Genomic DNA, 22,016 nt, shown 5'->3' with positions numbered 1-22,016 from the left:
GTTACAGATGGATGCACCAAAAGTGTTGGTTACATGGAATTGTGACTGACAGAGAAACAGTTAGAATATTGCTAAAGTTATTGGATGGTGAAGGTGTTGATCTGAGGTCAAGAAACAGACTGCGAAGACGTGTTTACCACAGCTGTGGTCCAAACTATGTCTGGCACATTGATGGCTACGACAAGCTTAAGCCAGAAAATGGACATATGGCTGAAATGCAGAGGCTTTTGCATTTGTCAGAGAACCAAGCTGAGACAGACAGTGTAACCTTTGGTCCAAGCACTGGAAACCAGCGGATTGAGCGATGGTGGCTGACCTTGCGAAGTCAGTGTGCCCAGTTTTGGATGGACCTATTTGCCAAACTGAGAGAAGATGGCTACTTCTCGGGCAACTTCTTGGACAAGTCCTTGATCCAGTTTTGTTTTCTTCAAACGATACAGGTAATTGACACATACTGTATACATACAGGTGATTGCCTAATACTAATACCACAAATTACCATGTGTAAGAAAGCCATTGCCTATGTTCTGTGCAAATAAATGTGTAATAAGTGGCATTCCATAATGATGGAAAAGACTCCTTTTATTTTTAAGTTCTTTGACTACGTTTTGATAGTTGTGAAATATGATTGCAACATCTGTTGCAATGCAGCAAATTACATTTGGCAGGTATTGTAGGAAAGGGCACACCTATCTCTGTAACTCTTTGTGACTGAATATTATTTCCCTCCTAGGAAGAACTTAATGAGGTTGTTTTGACTTGGAACAACCACAGAATCCGTCAAGTCCACAACTCACGATCACCTCATGGACGCCCCTCCATCCTGCATGCAGTCCCCCAGCTGTACGGAGGCAGAAATTGTTTGCACCCTGTGGACCTGGAGAAGGTTCAAGTCTGCCTTGAAGAGTGTGTGTTCAAGAATTTCCCATGTGATGAAGATGTGTTCCATATCTGTGTGGACCAAATGTCAGAATATAATCTAAAATTAACAAATGATGTGTTTGAAACAGTGAACCTGTATATCGAACTCAGACATCTGATAAACAATGAACTAGATCGTTAACTTTTCTGGGCCTGTGTCTCATTTCATATTTCCGAAATTTTCTTTTGTTTTACCGTTTTATTCCAGGAGAGAAATGAAAACTGATTGCCAATGACAAGCTATATTTTGGTAAATAATAAAAGCACTTGAATATAAAACAGTGCTTGCAGTGTGCTTGCAATGTCAAATGAAAGGAAAACGAAAATGTACACAAGATTGGACTATGTGACTTGGATTTGTTTTGTTATATGAACAATAAATATTTACATATAAATGAAGGTATTGTAAAACCAAAGTGCTGAAATAACTTCTTCTGAAGTTAGCTTCACTAAGAAAATTACAAAAATATTGCTTAGATGTTTTCAAACTAGTGAAACAGATATAGTGCTTTTGGAGCAACAACAGTTATCTGAACATCAGGTAATGAAATACCAGTTTTTACAAATAAAAACAAATATATATGTAAACAGTCTTAGTATATTTTCCACAGCAAGATGCACTCTCTTTTCTCACATTTTCTTAAACTGAAAACAATGTTTAACAACATAAATTGGGCTAAAAGCAACTGAAAAATGTGGACCGCATGTTAAAGACACTTAATCAGGTAAACAAGATAGTTGTAGTACGTCCATGTCCATAAGGCAAACATCTGGAAACCTACAAAGTTTGAACATTAGTCTCTGATGGCAGTCCAGTTCCTGTTGGCTAAAATCTTTAGCTTAGGCAATGTCCATTACCCACACGTTGCTTTCTAGAACTTTGTTAATTTCATGTCGAAAATCCGGGTAGTTGTCATAACTGACCGGCAACTCCAAGTAACAGCCACACGTGTGAGCAACCGGTCTTCTTTGAAATCCCTGAAGTTGTGTGAAGCTGACAGTGATGTTCTTTCCCGTGAACAAGTCTGATCCAGTGCAAAATCTAAGGAAAAGGGAGAGGTGGTGGTTGTCTGATTCTCTAAGCAATGCACTTACATACTTGACTATTAGTTTTTGTGTGGCGGAAACGGGCTTCCATATATACTTGTATCTGTCGTTGGAGGGCGCCGCTGATTCAGGACGGTCGCGGTTGAAGATACACGCACCTGGTGGGCGTTTGTGGGTCGGCACGTTTTTCTTTGACTTGTGCAACACGTACAAACAGGAGTTGTTGTGGGAGGTGCCTGTCCTGCATGGTGTCTTATCAATACATAAAGGATGCATTTATATATATATATATATATATATATATATATATATATATATATATATATATATATATATACACATACACACACACACACACACACACACACACACACACACACACACACACACACACACACACACACACACACACACACATCAACACACATCGTGGGTCTAATGTGTGATCAAGTCCCTCCATCTTACATAACTGACCTATTTACTGTTTTGGTTTGTTCTATTTTAAAAATGTATATTAATTTCACGTTACAAATTTCCCAAATCAAGAGAAAAAATATACTAATAAAACAATGCACGCCTAATAAAGATAATAGTGGATTTGCTGTAAATGAAAAAAAAGTGTAAGGAATGTTGCCTATAATGAATAAAGAGAAATGTTGCGTGATGAAAAAAACAAAACAATATAAATGTATCTGAACGTGTGTGAGACCATGGAAGACCATCTAAACTGAAGGAACAAGGAAGACTACACAAAAATACAATAACCATGTTAAACTGTTGGAAAAATGACTTTAGCTAACTTTGCTGACACATTTTCACTTTTCTTCTAAGTTTCTGTGATAAACTCATAGTATTGATTAAGTAGTTAACGTGATGGAAATATCCTCATTTTCTTGTTGTCACTCGAGTTTCAATGAACAGCCTGACCTTTCAGAAAAAAAGTGGGGCACTTTTGAGGATTCACAACAAGGAGAAATCACATCCATGCAAAACCATTTAATGTCCTTGATATCTAACAAACACTATTCTTTGATAGTGATCAAGTAGACACAACACATCATGTACAAACATACAAGAAACTGTTCATCGTAAGGGGACACATGAGTCAGTTGATCACAGTTTGCCACTCAGACACAAATCTACTGGCCGATTGGCATAATACATGTTAATGTAGAAATACATGCCTTTATGTTTAAGCACCTTCAGACAGAATAAATTATAATCCTGTTAAAAAGGTAGACAAGTGGTGCGATGATGCCAAAAGGCTGGTTCAGTCTGCAAAGTGTTTTGTACTTGTGTACTTTGTAAAGGCTGTGTGTCGATAAGGTTTCTGTCCCTTTAGTTGACAGACATTCCACCAGAGGGCAGTCTCACGTATGAATACAGTAAATTTGCCTGAAGAGGACCAGAAATCACCTGGAGTTTTCAGGCGGGTCTGAGCACCAGGGAGTCATTGCATTATACAGTAGCACGAACACAGTAGAAGAGAGAAAAAGGAAACACTTTAAAATAAGCACCAACAGTACAGTTAACAGTGTCATTGAATCAACAATACGTTAATGGTTGCTCATCAATCACAAACAGAGCAGTCATCACTCGTGAGCAGCAGGCAGAGATTGTGCAGTTTTCAGATTCTGGCCAGCTCGACTGTGACAGAAACATGTTTTTTTCAGTCACGTTAAATGTGATGATGAGGTGAGGGAAGAAAATTGCTGAGCTGAAACCTGAGCAATCCTTGGTTATTTTACTTTCAGAGCAGATAAAGTGTCTCAGGTCTCTGTTGTTGATCTTGGCAGTCTGTGGTTTGTTTGTTCTTCTTCTCCAGTGTTGCAGCAGTAACATCAGCAGCTCAGCACTCAGACATGGGCTTAGACAAGAAAACACCAGGCTCAGTTGGTGGTCCTGAACATGTTAGTGCTTCACCGATAAGTTTAGTTGCCAGATATGCGGATTCAGTGTGGACTCTGATCTGAAGGAAGATCATGTGATGTGGCACTACTTCTTTTGCTCAGTGGCAGTTTGTAAACAGCGTTATGAAAGTGGACAAAGAACTAGGGGATTGTTACCCCAACCAAGGCAGGCTGCGCTTTATGAGGTTTTATGAACCTATCCAGTGTTTACCAGCCAATCTTTCTCTTATGGAGCTAACCACAGTTCATTTGACCGTCTAAGTCCAACATTTTGTATCTCCCTATACAATAAGGTGGTGGTATTTGTAGTCCTTTGTCTTCCACCTCGAAGGCACAGGATGAATACATAGCTGTGGTGAGAAGGGGTTTGGCACTGAAGATTGAGTTTGACGTGACAAGAGGTTGTTCCTTATGAGTGAATCACTCCTGACAGACTCGTCTCTTCTCAAGCTTCATTTTTAGTTCCTCATTGAGTGCTGTAGAAAAAAAGAGGAAACGCATCATGTTATGTCTCTTTCATATACAGTACCTGTTTAACATGTTTGATTGCTTTAATAAACTGTACATCAGGATTGGATTGCAGCAGGTGAGATCTGCATAAACTCACTCTGTGCGAGAGGGGAAGGGGAGAGGATGAGCCGTCTCATCGGGTTGGTGGGCGAGGCCGGCACTGGTGAGGTTAAGATGCGGCGGTCGGGGGCAGGAGACCTGGACAGGGGGCTGCTGGGCCAACGATCTGCACCAGGACAAAAGCAGTGCTCATTATTGCTGTCTGCCTGCAACTGTCTACATGTGGTTTATGTGGCAGAGACAAACCCTGTTTTGGAGGCAGGGCAGGAGCCTTTGGAAGGGGGCTGGAGGGGGCAGTGTGGAGGATCCTTTCTCCGTTCTCATCATTGGCGGAAACGTATGCTGATGACACAAAGAAAATGTAAGTTAGGCAGCCTTATTGATTACTTTAGGAATTAGGAAGACAAAAAAAGAATCTTGAGAATATGTGTGTGCTGCATGGTTGCCTCACTGATGTTCTCTTCGTACGGCTCCTCCAGTAGGAAAGGCTGCAAAGTTCCCGCTGTTTTCTCGACCAGAGCGTCGATTACCTCGTGGAGTGTAGCACAGGGAATCTGGAAGAGGAAGCCTGTTGTGTTACACGCCTAAAGCAGCTGGTTGGTTAATGCTTTTGACACACAGTCTGTTGTGACCTCAAAGCATTACTCATATTTGTCATTTTCGTGTTCTATATTTCTTACAAACTTATCTTTGTGCTGACTTATAAATTATAAAATGATGTGTTCTTACAGTCAGTCACATTAATTACGAGAAGTCGCGCACCCATATTTTCAGTGTAGAGGTATATAAATTATAATTCTGGTTAAAGAGAGCACTGGTATTGGCAGAAGATACCTTGAATTAAAGTATTAGAATCTGTATTGGGAGTTACAAGTTGGATAGATGTATCCCTAACATGATATTTCTCCTGTTAATACACAATAATAATAATAATAATAATAATAATAATAATAATAATATGTAATACAAAATGATTATAACAGAAAGTCAATAGTAGTCAAACATGTACAGAATGTTTCCACCTTTAACTTTTTTCCAAGTGATGAAGTGTATCTGCAAGTATTAAACACTCACAGGGTTTTCTACATCAATGACATAACCACCTTGGTCCCTCTGAGTCACACGGTAATGTCTAAACACTGACCTAGAGCAAAAGACACAAACACAAAACTTGTCAAATTTTCAGTGAAGGCTGCGTCCCGACTACATTTGCAGCTGTGCTGCTCAGATGTTCAGCAGGTGTTTACCCATTGAGGTCCTGCCGAGTGGTGACAGCTAATGAGCATCCATCTCTGCCTGGACGGAGCAACATGTTGCCACAGTCTGGGTGTCTCTCTAGAAGGACTTCAGCCTCTGTTCGAGACACCGGTCGGAAACACCTGCACGTCACACACACATTAATAATGATGATAACGCAGTCACACTCATACACTAAAAGGTACTATAGCTACAGTGCATCCTCTCAAGGAGAACTCACGGTGGGATCTCCCCCACTAAAGGCACGGAGAGGGGCGAAGGAGGAGCACGTGTGGGAGTGCGATTTCTCCGCCTGGACCGTTCTCTGTCCACCATCTCCTTCAGCATCTGCAGCTGGCCCGGCAGCAACGTGAGACAGGATGGTACATTCAGCTGTGATTGGACAGAGGGGAGAATGCTTTTAGTCCGACACAAGAGATACAGGTTGATGCAGGGATGCAAGAGTGTAAAATATTAATATTTACATCTACAATGGAATAGAGGAAACCTTTCCACAGCTCCCTTGATTCCAAGTTAGGTGCCTGGTAAAGACAACAGCACTGTTACACCTTACAAAAAGTGATAATTTGTATGTGTGCGTGTGTGTCTGCATGTGCATTACTGTGAGTTTGGTCTCTCCATCCTTCATGCGTAAAATGAGTCTTGCTGCCTCCAGGTTTCTGTCCCGGCTACAGTCGTCCTTCAGGGACACAAACCCACTGAGGTCCAGCTTCTCCACATACTGTAACACATACACACATGTTTCAGTGCCAACTCACTATGATGCACAAACAACACATCATATGTGGTCTGGAACTTACATGACTGTCCTTGGCATTATTGAAGAAATACAAAGAATTCCCACACAGACAGGTCCACAGTCGCCTGGCCGCCTGTCACACAGAGAAAGAAGCAGACATGAGAAATAAAAGGACACACTGCTGTCACATGTGTGTAATGGATATTTCCCTTTTTATTACTACCCCATTTTCTGTCCCAAGAGATGAATAGGAAGTGAGCCACAGCTGCTGTCAATCTGTGGCAGTGCAAAACCCTGCACCTGAGCCCGGCTCACATTACATGTCTATATTGCCTTAAAACATGCTTAATGCCTTGGGGGAGGGTATCCCATTCTGTATTCATCACCTTATATAGAAATAAAAACAATATGCAAAAGAGTTATTGAGGAACATTTTTACTGTACACTACTTTGTATTTGAGAGATTTAAGATGCACTTCAGGGATCAGCGCAATATGTCAAAGAGTATTCTCTGATTTGGCATTTAATTCTGGTTGATGCAAATGCCTGGTAGACATGCATCCTGTCTCCTATGCGACACTGATGCCTTGTTGTCAAGATACAACCAAGTGATGGGATTTAAATGGCATGCAATGTTTGACAGCAACCGGGCTTCCACAATGCATACGTCGTGATTCGTTAATGAATCGTTGCACACTATCAGATTCTCGCAAAACCCGGCTCTATAGGACAACTCTGTGAAGCAATCCCCACCAGCATCAGTGTCCAGTCTCGCTTCGCCCATTTTAACACAATAAGGAAGTTGACAGCTCTCTGGGAATGGGGTGAGGAATCATAAGCCGGCGTGAAGTGTACACACACAGACACACACACACACAGACACACACTGGAAACAACATGGCACTGCACCGGGCGAGCCTACCTTTTCTTTCGGTCCTCGCTTCTCCAGGTATCCTTCGTAGTAGCAGGGCGGGAGCTGCGCTCGGGGTCCCCCCGGCCCGGAGTGCTGCCTGACGGGTGCAGCCGCCATGAGTCTCGCTGACTGGGCACCGACCGAGGACAAAGGGGCGCCGAGTAATTCGGAGAGTGACACGCCTTCCCCGATGAGATAGTGCTGTGGCAATAATCCAACAGCTGGCTGCTGTAGCCTTCTGTGTCTGGGGATCGTGCAGATGGGTGGTTGTGCAGATTAGAAATGGGGTGGTGTGGAGATGCATGTCCAAAATATATAGAGAAAATGATTTTAAAAAAATGAGCAGTTGCCCAAATGTCAATTGATGGATTTCAATAAGAATCCAGCGCTTTTAAAATGGGAAGATCCTACGCCTCTATGTCCTGCATCAGTGTACATACTTCCTTCCATTGAACTATACAAATTGAAAAAGGTTAATTCAAAAGGGCTGTAAGAACACACTGGGAACCAAATTACTTAATATTTATTAGAAGAAGTGAATGCAGCATTCATTTCCCTTTACATGGTAACAAAAGTATACAATAGACAGATGATTACACTTAGTACAGAGGTAATAATCCATATATCCTAAAACTAATCCAGGATAATCCCACTTTTAGCCTCCCCACAGTGTCACAGTTACAAAAATAAGGCATTGCGTAAGACACAGAGGCTGTAATGAAGACTCATGTAAAGCAGTTACATTTGAACACAAATTCCATTAAGATTGTGCATAATAAAATAAAGCTTAAAAGTCAGATAATACTTCATACATCAATATTGCATAGTTGAGAGACTCATGGATATGGATACAATACGAGCAATCACAGAATGTAGTGTTGCAATAAATGTCAGCCTTCAGCATTAAGACAACTACTTCAGATGTGATGGCAGCGGCACACACAAAAATTGATTTTAGCCCTTTGCACGAAAACATTTTTTATCAATACTATTATACAAGCTGCATAATAGCTCAACCTGAACCCTTGACCCTCTTCCCCCCTCTCAAACTCAGGGCTTTCTATTTAGTGTAATGAGGCGTGTAAACCCACACCTGAACCACACAGATACTAGTCAGCACAGCCAGAGACGACGGCCCTATATAACATGATTAAGATTGGAGACATGCAAACATAACATGTACGAGGCACAGACTCTGATAAAAAAAAAAAAATAAAGGAGATTATTCCAGGAGTGGACCAGGAGACTTCAGAGGCGCCATGGGATCGGGACGGGGCAGATAATGAGAAAGGGGGTAGGGGTACAGGGGCAGGTGGTGAATAAAGACTAGTGGGGGAGGGAGGGCATAATCCACCGCTGTGTGCCTCCCTTCTGAAAAGACCTGTCTGTTCCACTCCCAGTTCAAACAGAGATGGGAGAGATGAGTGGGTCGGGGAGCTGTGGGTCTAACAAGGGGATCATGACAGGAAGAGAAAGTTGGTATTTTAGTGAAGAGCACAAACCCTCACAGTTCATAGTCCGCTTATAAAAGACTTAATTGAAACTGAAACTGGCTATTGTGCAAAGGCCGTCCTCATTATTAGTAAATTCGGTACACATTTGTTTGGTGATAGTTATGCAGTATTTTCTGTCAAGTTTGGTGCACAGTTCAGCCTGAAAACTGAGGCAGGTACAAAACACATCCGATTAATTTACATGCTCCAAATTATAGGTTAGAGTACTAAAGCCAAGCTTACCCTAGCACTATGGGGGGAAAACAAAAACAACTGAAATTCATTGTCAAACAGTTGGGTAAAAAGGCCACAAAAACATTGTGCGCGACACTGCCAGCAGTATCAATACAGCCTGAGAAAATAGAGGAACTGAAGGACGCTTATGGCTTTGGTGTAAGGTTGTGTAATGAGGTGGGGGTGAATCATGTTACATTGTTGTGGGTTACACTCAAATGGAAACCAAAGTTTCTTCTATAAAACGTGAAGTATATAAAGGAACAAGTGTTTGCATATAATATACATTTTGCAGAATTGTAGGCACGAGGCTGTATTGAAATATGTTTAATTTAATGACAAACAGCAGTCTCGTTCAAGGTGGGAATAATAATAATCGAGTGGAGTGCAGTTAGAAACATTGGAAGGGCTGTTGGTAAATTTACAGTTTGTAAGTCATTAACAAAGTAGCAACAATTGATGTGATTAAAGTATATATGGAAACCCTCCAGCTCTTTGGAATAGACTATAAAACAATGTTTTGGTCTCTAACAAACTACCACAGAGTTTATCTGATTGGCATTTGTGGACTAATGAAAAAACATGTACTACAGCAGTCAGTCAATGCTACCTGTTGACTGGCTCCAGCTATTTGAAAGAAAAGAAAATACACACTAAAACACAAGACACCAAACATGGTTTGGGAAGAGATGAAGGCCGCATGACAGTGGCACTCAAACCAATAGCCAAGAGTGATCTTTAGAACCACCAGATGGCAGTGGAGGATAGTCCGAAACATCAACAGAGGGCGGCCACTCCTCCATGTTGCCTCAAACTAGTCGATGAAAACAACAGTACTAAAGCCAGAAGGCACAAATGTAAAAACTGGTATCGTCAAGAACGGTGTTTGGAAGAATACATGCATGCGTGCAGTACCAATATCAACAATATATAGAACAAGAATTGTCATCTTGTGAATATCAAATAGGTTAGTAATATAGAAAAAGTACTTGCACTTCTTAGTGTTTGTGGATACAGCTGAACATTACAGATGTCATTCTCTCTTGATCTTGCTTTGTCAGTCCCGGTGATGGAAGTGTAGTGTAGAAAGTGCGCAGGTGCATAGAGAATGAATGTAAATACTCTGGATATGGTAAATGCTCACATTACGGTGCCATCTTTTGACTGATCATCCCTCTTTTGTTTAAAAAAAATTAAATAAGGCCCTTTACTCAAATAACTCCTACAACAAATTAGGTCCCTGTCTTCGTTTACCTTTTAATTACAATAAAGATTAGATATTTTTTGGTTATTGAGAGTTGATAATCCACTACCATCCCCCATTGTATTCTCTCCATCTTGCCATTTCCCTCCTGCCTTGCTGTTTTCAGTGTTGCAGAGGTACCACCACTTCAACATAGTTGTTGGGGAAGTATCCCGTTTTGCCACGAATGGCTCCCTCAAACCAGTTCTCATCAATTTGATTGACCAAGGTGATGATGTCCCCCTCGTGGAAGCCCAGCTCTCCTTCGTTCTCTGGCTCAAAGTCATACAGAGCTTTACAGCACGGCTCGGCTGCAGAAAGAGACACAAAATAGAGAAATGCAAGAAGGGAGAAAGAAGAAACAGTGCCATGTTATGAAAACATATTTTTTGTTTCTTCTTTTTAACAAGATAAGTATATCCTGTGTCACCAGTAGGTTTTCAAATAGAACCATACAACCAAAGTCATTAAAGCCAAAGATGTCTATTTGTTAGTTATCAGTAAGTGGTAAGGGAGAATCCTCCTGAAGCTCAAGATCACAATGTTACAAAGTTTTAGGCCAAGACATACATTTTTCTCCTGTTTGACTGAGGAGGTGAATGATATTAGATTCACGCCGACTATATCTATAAAATGTGGCGTGAAGGGATTTTTCTTGAGGTTCAGGAGGATCATCCATTAGTGAACAGGCATATATACAGATAGATACACACAAATCAGCAAAACAATGACTGTGGGTAAAAAAACGTTGTTGGTTAAAATTTTAGATTTGGTTCACAACCTGATTAAAAACACCAGTCACTGATGAAAAAACACACATGATTTGCTGAAAAATATATATCTAACAAGCCGTGTCTTGTTCTGGGAACCTGACAGACTGGACACAGTGGACCCAAAAAATACCTTTCAACAATGTTAGTCAACTACTTTACCATCACACCGACATGCAGCTCTCTGCCACACAGATGTGCACCAGTGTAAGTGAAAGAAGTGAAACTTTCTAGTTCTGGGTAAGTGACACGTTATCTTCATCTGTCTCACTCACACGGTCGACTCTTGATGGAGGTTCTTTGGAAGGACGGACCTGGATATTGTGCAGGGGCTGGTCAATATCGCAAAATGAAAGACACATTAGTCTTAAGAATGAGATTGACTTGCACACTTTAACAAAATCCTATACTGTATATAAGAAGTGGACGTAGTCATTGTGACGTCCCCCAGTGGTTTATGGAGTGCCGTTTTGAAGCCTCAAATTCGTCAATTTGGTTGTTGACATCTTGGATTATGGCTGTCGCCATTTTGGCTTTTTTGCACCCAATGAACGGAAGTGACCATATTTGGATGGCGGAGGAGTGGCATAGAGACACCCTTATATGTCTCTGGTATGGAAGAGACCTGTCAATAAAACGATAGCGCCGCCCTAAAGCATACTCCTTCCATTTTACTCAATTACTATTACATTATTACTTAATTACTAAATTAACATAATTTTGTATTGAAGACTTGAAACTAGCAATTGAGACCATAAACTCATGTTTACAATGTTTACTAAGGATAATAAATCAAGTGAGAAGGAGGGTCATTTTCTTATAGACTTCTATACAATCAGACTTCTTTTTGCAACCAAAGGAGTCACCCCTGCTGGTCAGTGGACAGAATGCAAGTTTAAGACACTTCAGCATTGGCTTGCCGCCTGAACAATATTTACAAAATTAAGTTTACCAGAAGAGTACGTCGGAGGGGTTGTTGCTGCCGTTGAGTATCCTCCATTAGAGTTTTCTACCTCTCCATAGTCATAGACTGGTTTGGGTCTGGGTGTGTATTCACGTCTTGGATGAGACTGAGCTTCATTCACCCTGCACACAATCAAAATAAAGGAAATTACCCCTATGAGCTCTCAAGGGGGGGGGAATGCACAAATACAGATACATGCTGGTTAAAACAAGAGATGTTCATTCATTTTCTTGTGGGCTATAATCCAATTACTACAACTCCAAATCAGTGTTAAAAATAAATCAATTTTATTTAATTCAATCAAAATTAAAATATATTATTTCTGTACAAATATGTGCCTGCAAAACAAGACAATAATCCAAATCTATATTGTTGAGTAAAAGATTAGAAATTAGTGATTTGTACTCGGCATCCGCTACCACTGGACATTTATTACTTGTAATCAGATAGGTAGAAGAAGATATGGTACAGCTTAATCATCCCTTGTCACGAGTTAGAGGACACAGCCTCAACATACGAAAGGTATGCTAATCTTCCACAAATAGTCATGGCACTGACCTTTCGCTCAGTTTGGCAGAAAGCTCCACCAGGATCTCTGAAGCCTGTTTGTGGTACTGCAGAAGAGACTCCACAAAAGATGACAGCTGACTCACCTGCTCCACCTACATGCACAAAAAAAATATTTTAGGATGAGACCAACCACGGAAACGGCAGTAGTCTTTCAGAGCATTCTTTACTGGTTAATCGTTTGCATTCCGGTATCACATCATTCTATTCGTTACATTCCATCATTACGTCAGACTTGTTTATCACAATGACCTCACTTTGAAATACCTCATAATGGCATGTGTGAAAATGGTAAATACAAAGCAAACAGGTCTGACGAGCTCACACTACTGCAAGTCATTGTGGAAAGAAAAAAAACACACGTCACCTGACAAATACTGTCCTTAGAGAAGTAACATGTGACTTACTAGCTGAGAAGCTGTGAGCAGCAAGCAACACGCATTTCTCCCTTCTATTTGGAGTTTGTCAAACTAGTTCTTATGGGCATTAAAAAAAAAAAAGTCCCTTCATTAATGCACTATTATAAAATATGCAACTTCAACTGCTTAAGTCATAAATGCTTTTAATTGTTTTAGATTTTATTAAATGTATTTCTCGTGTCACTCTACTAAAAACTAATATTCACAGAAACTAGACAGCACTTTACAACTTTAGCCTTGTGTTAACTCTACTAAGCTATCAAACCACCCATTAAGGAAATGCAGCATTTCCAATGATTAATCAGTTGGCTTATTTATCAGGTTAGAGTTATTGTAGTTTTTACAGAGTTGTAAAAACAAATCCAGTAGGTTTCAATGTGCCATTTGCAATGCAAAGTGTGATTAGTCTACAGGTTACTCACATCCGTTTCCAGCAGGTTGTACATGGAGCCCTCAGCCATCTCTTTTGACTCATGGAACTTCTCCAGGGCTTGCCTAATCTCTTCATCTTGGATTTTACCTTGACGTTTCTTTTTGTAATCATAGTCGAGACGACGGCCCTCCATCTTCTTCAGGTGGTGCTGAAGGGGTGAAAGTGTTGGGATTGGAAGTTTGGGGTTTTGCAGGACAGTATTTTCACTTGTTTATGATAGTTTTGAGAACATTTTGTGATTTAACCATTTTAAGGTAGTTTCGAGACTATGCACCAGGACTAGGGCTGGGCGGTATGGCCAAAAATTCATATCACGGTATTTTGTAAGAGTCTGGCGGTTTCACGGTATTTTTTTCTCCAGATAAACACATTAATTTATTGACGCCGAAAAGGACCGCCACTGCCATTGTTATTCACCACTCGCTCGCAACTGGGCAGCAGCTGTTTTGATTGGTACATAGGGAGCTAAACATGGAGGGATTTAGGACCCAGGGGAATCCCTTGATACTAGTGGCGCATGCACGGCCGTAACGACTATTGTCATTCGGCAGCAACATTTAATGTTTACAGTCACAGATACGTGTAGAGCGGTCTGAGCTACTTACCTCTCACGGATAGAAGTTGACTCAGGGTGTGCAAGATATGACATCGCCAAAAGGCATGATGGGTAAGGCCCGCCCACTTTGCTGCACAGGAAAAGACTTCTTCCTGCACAAGAAAAGTCTTCCTGTGTGGGCGGTGTCATTTACCCAGCATGCCTTTTGGCGAAGTCATTTGCACATCACAAGTCGAATGTGTTAACATGAGACGTAAGTAGCTCGGTCCGCTGCTCCTTAGCTTCAAGCTGTGAACATTAAATGTTGTTGCATGCCAAACAGCGGCGACCGGTATACGAAAAATTCATACCGTATGGAAAACTGAAACCGGTATACCGGTTCAACCGGTATATCGCACAGCCCTAACCAGGACCGTGAATTACTTTTTTCATACTATTGCAGTCGACTGCAGAGCTCATTAGTTAATGCCTGGCCTGTAAGTGCAGAAGCATACTACTTATTTGATTTTACCTGAATGTCTTTAATATCCTTCTCGGCAACTGCTTGCAGTGGGTCAATAAAGTTCTGCTTCACATCAATATCCAGAGAGTCCTTGACCTCAGACATCCTTTTCATTGTCTCTCCAATGTCTGTTAAAGCCCCACCTGCAGTACACACGTGCAAAAAGCCAGCATTACGCCGTGTGAGACATCGTGAGGCATGGTACTAATAATCATTGGTTTCACAATAAGTAGATTCATGGACCCCCATGAACAAACATATACCATAACAGGCATCTCTCTTTCACCCTACATCCGCAAAATGCTTCCAAAGTTCTTACCAAAGTTGGTGTCCTCGCCCATATCCCGTCCATACTTCGTCATGCACTCCCCCAGGAGGCCCTCAGGCTGGGGGTAGCCAGGACTATTGACTTGCCCGCGCATTTTGGACACCGTGTTGAGCATGGAAAGCTTAGCTCTTGTTGCCGGGTTGGGCTGGAGGTACTCTGATGTTTTATTAAGGACTTCCACCACAGCTTTGCTGGTAATATCTGCTCTCTGGTGGTACAGGTTAGAGAGAGTGACAACAAATGTTGCGTGTGTGCATATGCCCAGTATTATACCATTAAGAGTGTTTAAGTGAATGAGGACAACTTCATCCTTTAACTTTCAGTAAAACAAAAGAACATATTGTTATTATTCATGTTTAGTATATATATATATATATATATATATATATATATATATATATTTTTTTTTTTTTTTTTGTTCTTAAAATGTATGTATGTTACCCTTTCAAGGTCCTTAAAGTCTTCATCCAGTTTGGTTCCCTCTGCACCTCCAACCTTCTCACTCACCATCTGTGAACACGGAGCAATCACAGTAATAAAGCCAACTGATGGATGAATACACCACAGGTTGGAAACTTCAGCTGCGTAAGAACCTATTGTCAAAGGGGCTTTAACCAGTTTTTTTTCCAGGCCTGGTTAACACAATTCTCAGATTCCAAGACATACCCATATTTTCCATCAGTGGAGGAACCTCAAGTCTGCATGAAGGAAGGAATGCTGAAAACTGGACTTTCCTCTCTACTGAGCGACTCAGAATGTTCCTTTTTTCCCCTTAGGTCAGCACACACATTTCAGTTTCCTACACTACAACCACATCCATGGATACTTTTACTAAACATACACACATGCGCACGCTTACTTCATCCTGCTCTTAATTCATATCCTGATTCACACATGGCACATACATTCTCTACTCATCCAGAGCTACAAACTGTAAAATCCACTGCAGTTGGCTGGCAGGCCAAACAGAGACTCATTGTGTGTGTTTTCTCATTTGGTTCAAACCAATGCAGCTGTCGGAACCACACTGCAGATAAAACTCTATGACCAGATGGATCAATCAATCAATCAATCTCTATAGTATGTATATGTATGTATGTATGTATGTATGTATGTATGTATGTATGTATGTATGTATGTATGTATGTATATATATATATATATATATATATATATATATATATATATATATATATAAATAAAAATGTACAGGCTTGGTAAAGTCATTTTGTATGAACCAGTCGGTGGCTGTGAAAATACAGGAAGCACTGATTGCCAATTGAGTCATGGGACATAATTCAGCACCAAATGTTTCCCAATTATTTAGTCTAATAAACAGCATTTTAATTGCAATAATTAATCTCTTGGTACCAGATGTGAAGTTGTAGATGTCTGAAATCCAAACACAAACACACTTTGAGCAGCCCATTTGGCTTCATTGTAGCACATGCTTTTTGTTCTCCATGACTAATAAACCTGCCCATCCTGGTCTGATTCCACGATTCGATTTTATCACGATACTTGGGTCCCGATTCGATACTATCACGATACTGCGATATATTGAGTATTGCGATTTTATTACCTTTTTTTTCACCCCAAATTGTCCCCAAAGGAAAACTTTGTCAACATATTGTATCTAAGAAGATACCGTTTTCAGTCTGTTCATCTCACTTCAATCATTTTTATTGCAGCAAAATGTGATTGTCAAGCAGACAAACTGACCAACACTTTCATAAATGTTGCACCTGACAAACTGAACTGCTTGTGTTACTGTCTGCATTGTCGCGTCATTCGAGCTGGATGCGCCAGAGAGGGGGCGGGGCTTATCTCTGTGGTTTATCGCCATGCAAAGAGTTTCCATTTCTGCCATCCACCATGAAAATAACTACTAGTTCTGCTTTATACTTGTTGTGGAAATCCCAAAGAGGTCGGGGCATCAAACAAATAAATTCATAATATTACTTCTCCAGGAACTGCGTCGGGATGACGGTGTTACGGATTAACAGGCGGCCGTGTTAACTGCCGATTTTCGGCCGGAAGTCACCAGTTGACACGGTCGCCTGTTAATCCGTAACACCGGCCGCTTCCAGCGCTAAGAGAGTATTAGCAGCCAGTTTGCTTTATGCTTGAGTTAACGTCTTTGACAAGCGCCGTGTGGCGGACTTTGTCCTGTGCGCCGTGCAGCAGCTGTGCAGCAGCACCGCTACGAGTGATAGGAAGTCCAGACGTTTGATTTACAGGCGGACGGCGCATTTCTCATTTCTTTCTCCGATGCCTCCCATAATTGATTACATAAAAAAAAAAAAAAAAAAAAACGATACTTAGCTTCCGTGTATCGATACAATATCGCGATACTATGCTGAATCGATTTTTCCCCCCACCCCTAATGTTATTTAGCTGACATTTTGGTTTAATCATTGATTGAATGAAGCCTATTTTTATGACGGTATGACGTGGAGCTTATTAGGCAACTAATTTACAGAACTGATTATACTCCTCCACTCAGTTTTATTGATTTTAATAACCTGAAGGGCTTGTTGGCCAGGCCTGTGCTACCAGAGGGCAGGGTGTTCAGTATACGTCTATAGGTTACCAACTATACTCTACGTCTAAATAGCTGAGGATTTTGCATTGGGAGTTGGCCAGCAATCAGCAGCACTGCTTACGTTTTGCAAAAGCTTTCTGTGCACTTACCCCTGGTTTGTTACTGTATTGTCAATGTAAGGACTTAATCTGTGTCTACTGGGTGAAGCTTGTTTGGGCAGAGTAGTCACATAACTTGGATTCCAATACACACCCACTGAGAAGGGAGGCGTCACTTGCATGTCACATAATGTTAGGCCAAAGCAAGGACCTGTTGCAAGGCAGTTGTCATCTAAACACAGGCCACCTGTTTTGCAGCCCATGTCTTGTTGAGCTTCATGTTCATGGGGGTGAGTATAATAGTTGTCTCAAGAGCAAACAGCTATATTTCTTTCAGAGAGGAATAACCGCCATTGGAAAATTAGAAGCACAAGACAAACCTGACTCAATAAATGAAAAACAATTTTCTATAGGACTACTGTGAATGTCTGTTCACAATTTGGCAGGTAGACATTTTGCAGACGGGTCCATTTGAGTAAATATGAGACTTGCTTCTCTAAGCTTCCATATCCATCTGGCACCAGGGGTAACTTGTGCTTTTAATTTTATATTCATGCTACGTCAAAAGGAAACAGTATCACAAAGATACAAACATGAGCCTGGAATGAATAGATTATATGATAGTTAATAATACCAGTGTCTGTATGACATTGCAGATTTGAATATGTTAGTATTCTAATTTACATAAATACATATTGACTTTTTATGTCATGATATAATCCATAGCTCACATTTTTGGTCAGTCTATTATTGGAAACATGAGACACATCCAGCTGACAGCAAACATGAGTGCGATTTGAACTATAGTATCCCAACACGTTGGCCAATTTGTCATGAGACAAGTGTTTAGAAAACATTGTGTAATCCAGCACGTTAGAAATAACAAACATGAACATCACTTTACGGTATTATTAACACGAGATGATGTACTCGCTGTTTAACATCACAGCAAAACACGAGGAAAGAAACCATCCAACCAGAGATTCGTCCTCTCAATGCCCTAGTTCTGTGTCAGAAAGAGGTAAACTTGTATTCAAACGTCAATTTAGTGATAAGTGAGGAATACAATCTAACGCTACGTAATTTGTTCGACAAAAACTTTTCAGCAAAATCAATTAACAGAACATTAACGTTAGCCTAACCTACAGTCCTACAGCCGATTAACTTAATTTACCCCACTAATGGAAGTGCTTCAATACAGCGATGAAAACCCTACTACGAAAACTAACAGCAAAACAACAACAACCAAGTTAGCGTGAGAGTCAGTTCACCATCTCTCTCGATTAGCGTTAGTTAACGTAAAGCTAACGTTACGGGTCAGTTACTTAAAAGTTCAACAACAATATAGCTAACGCTAGATGTGCACTTTTCAACAAGTTAAAGAGTGTCTTATAACGTTAGCTTGTAACTAACGTCAACACTGTGGTTAACCAGCCACGGGTAGCTTCAAGCTAGCGTAAACTAGCAATAAAAGTACAGACAGTTAACCTGAGCTAAGCTATCGGCTAACGTTCGTGTCGATTTTAAGTCGCGTTTTTACCTGACTGGCTTTGTAGAATTGTTTCTTAAATCCTGCCACGGACATCTTGCACCGTCAGTGTTGCCACCTGGACCTCGAAAGGGGGAATTGAGTTTTAAAATAGTTGCTGTTAGTTTGACGTTTACAGCACAAGCAGCAGCCGCGCAGCACTTCTCCCAACGTTGCACTGTGGACGTAAAACTTGCTAAGCAACCACAAGTTCCTGGCCGCATCTTCATGTGTGGGAGGCCCCGTCCGAGCGGATTAAGTGGGTCAGAAAACACAACACGTAACTTAGTTTATACTTTTATTTAAACTGAAACAGACGTCCCTCAATCCCCATACAACATTAATTTACTGTATATTGCTGTTGTATACTTTTGTTTAGGTAAACCAGTAGTAGAACTATTTAAAAACCTTTTAATTCCTCAGGTCCTTAGTCTGAAAAACCTCTATCCACTAAGGAAGGAAGACTTTGAGAGGTGGTTGAAAGCTACATAAAAAGCTGTAAAATAGCCCTTATGATGAGACTTTTTTTGGGGTCAAACTATTATTTCCAAGGTAAGCTTGAAATGTTGAATGTTAAACGATGATATTCAATTTCAGATATATAACAGAGAAAGGTAGAACATCCTTAAAATGCAACCAGATAATGGTTAGATTTGTGGATTTATAAAACACTGTTGTGATTTAACATTTATTGGTGTTGTGGCAGATAATTGTTTTTTGGTCAATTCAACAATGAACTTCTTGTTGCACTACTAAAATAATGGGATGGAGGAAATACAGTAAGCACACAACACAAATGCTAGTCTGGGCCGTGGCCATTTACAGTACATAGTAGATTGGTGATTTCAGAGACGTATTAGACCTCTGATGAGTCAAAAATATGCAAAGACCCATCTTACATGTATATAAACATGAACACCAAATTCAACTCAAATAAGACTCAATGAACCAATTCAAAAGAAAAAGAAACATTTATTACATTCTTAAAACCACATATAATGTATCCCATTGGACAACAATATATATAGAGCTGTGTAACTCAGTTACTCTTGGACTAGTAATATACCTCTTGTACATTTTGTCATACAAGGTAAGAGAAGGGAGACAAACTAATATTTTTTGTTTGTACCTAGTTTTTCTTCAATTAAAAAAAATAGATCACTGACTTTACAAGACAAAAGTGGAGACACAAAGAAAAAGGTGGACAAGACTGCCAAATAAATGAAAACCACAGCAAAAAGAAACATTAAACCCTTATAATGAATTCATCTTTAATGCTAACTGATTATTTTTTTCCAATTCCTATGTCTTGAAAATTTGATTTAATAATATTAGGACAAATGGGAAGGGCTTTGACACTTTGTGAGTGACATTCACAAAAATATAACTCACGTCCACAGTGATTATCGTTACGGATCTTATCTTAGGTGAGACGGTGTGAGGAGCACTAGGCTAAAAGACGACACTGGTAATAAAAGGGACAAGAGACCACAGCCATCTCCCTGAGCGGTAGGCAGAAGGTCCTCAAACTCTACTCAAGAACTTCACAGCACCCCGAGTAAGACATTATTATCATCTCAATGTAACAACCTTCAGAGAGTGTGTTATTTATGTACATGAAAAATGTAAACAGTTATGGGTGACCTTGTGTGTCGGCTATGGAATAAAAAACAAAAATAATAAAAACAGATTGACTCTAAAGTCCTACTGGCATTGATGCCCCACTCAGGGGGGCAGCTGGGAGCTCTGTCTGTCCTTAGACTAGTGTCCAGTGAGGAAGAAGAAAGTACAAGTGCTTGGTTTGGACAAGTGTTGGGATAGGGACGAAAGGAGAGAGGAACAGCGAATATACAAAATAATACAGTTTTTTTCAAATAGCAAAGAGGGTTTATGATACACATTATGGATCATCGTTGTTCCGGCCTTTCCCCAACTGAAACATTGTGAGTGACATTTACACTACACTACACTGACTGTACGGACTGCTGGTTAGAAACAAGTGGTTGAGAGCCTGTGTATCCCATTTATTAGATAGTTCATGAAGTCATCTTTTGCCTTGCTTTCTCTTCTCCTCAGTGTCCTTGTGTCGTGTCTCTTTCGGCAGGGCGCAACAGCGCAGACTGAAAAGTAATTTAAATACAATGTTTTTTCGTCTTTGTTTGGGTACACTGCCCTCCCTGCTGTGTCGCATCTGCAACAAGTGTCCATCCCGTCGCTTGTGTGATGAACTCCCCTAACCCAGCTGGGTTTTGCTGTCAGTGCAAGAGGGGATTGTTGCCATGGAAACCTGAGAGAACTGCTAGGAGGGGAAGTAGTCCAGAAAAAGATTTGTCCAAATATCAGCTTTCCGGAAATATCCATATTTTCTCTATATCTTACTACGCACTTTTCTCTCCCTCTCTCTGTGAACTCAGCCATACCAACTCTCTCCATATACTTATATAGTCATCTATTTACATTCTTATTTAAAATATTTGTTTATAAATGTGTATATAAATTAAAGATAATTTCATCTTGTCCTGTCTCTAAGTGGCATTTACAAGGAAAGGGGTGTGTGGGACTGAGGTTTCTCATTGCATTACAAGAGCCTACAAAAAGGCAGCACCGAACACTGTCTACTGTGTGTGAAACCGGTTCTCAGCTGATTAAAAAGGTTGGCCTAAGCCGAGAATCATGTCATATCTGTGTGTTTCATATCAGAGAAAATGGCTCAATAAATTGGTCCCAAAGTGATGGTCAGTTCAAGGATATTGTCTGTATGAATACGCAGGCGTACCATACTGAGATATATTAATATAGAGAGAAATATTGACTAACAGCTGTATTAATAGGGAGACCTGTGGATCAACTCGACTTCATTCTAATACTTTGTGTAAAACTCTGTCTAAGAGTGGCAGGTTTGTACATTCACTGTTGTTGGGTTCTGGCTTGTGCACTGGTGCTCATCGATGAGGTACATTCATGAATTGGTTGGTTGAT

General features: G+C 40.5%; 2 protein-coding genes across 2 annotated transcripts; both read right to left on the bottom strand.

Moving 5' to 3' along the window:
- Positions 1-4,298: 4,298 nt before the first annotated feature.
- Positions 4,299-7,489, bottom strand: stap2a (signal transducing adaptor family member 2a; the record flags this gene model as incomplete). Its single annotated transcript, XM_079219801.1, has 11 exons — positions 7,367-7,489; positions 6,506-6,577; positions 6,307-6,426; positions 6,170-6,226; positions 5,926-6,077; positions 5,696-5,827; positions 5,523-5,592; positions 4,900-5,002; positions 4,695-4,790; positions 4,486-4,614; positions 4,299-4,354 (listed from the first exon to the last, which is right to left on the bottom strand). The coding sequence occupies exons 1-11, from the start codon at positions 7,472-7,474 to the stop codon at positions 4,299-4,301; spliced, it is 1,095 nt and encodes a 364-aa protein (XP_079075927.1). The 5' UTR covers positions 7,475-7,489.
- Positions 7,490-7,864: 375 nt separating this feature from the next.
- Positions 7,865-19,169, bottom strand: LOC306737950 (endophilin-A2-like). Its single transcript, XM_079219763.1, has 9 exons — positions 19,050-19,169; positions 15,308-15,376; positions 14,858-15,074; positions 14,548-14,681; positions 13,470-13,628; positions 12,620-12,723; positions 12,050-12,183; positions 11,373-11,429; positions 7,865-10,638 (listed from the first exon to the last, which is right to left on the bottom strand). The coding sequence occupies exons 1-9, from the start codon at positions 19,092-19,094 to the stop codon at positions 10,451-10,453; spliced, it is 1,107 nt and encodes a 368-aa protein (XP_079075889.1). The 5' UTR covers positions 19,095-19,169; the 3' UTR covers positions 7,865-10,450.
- Between the last annotated feature and the right edge of the window lie 2,847 nt (positions 19,170-22,016).

Source organism: Taurulus bubalis (assembly GCF_910589615.1).
Source record: "Taurulus bubalis genome assembly, chromosome: 1".
Taxonomy (NCBI): Eukaryota; Metazoa; Chordata; class Actinopteri; order Perciformes; family Cottidae; genus Taurulus; species Taurulus bubalis.
The sequence above is the reverse complement of the archived record's forward strand: the minus strand, read 5'-3'. Positions and strand labels throughout refer to the sequence as shown.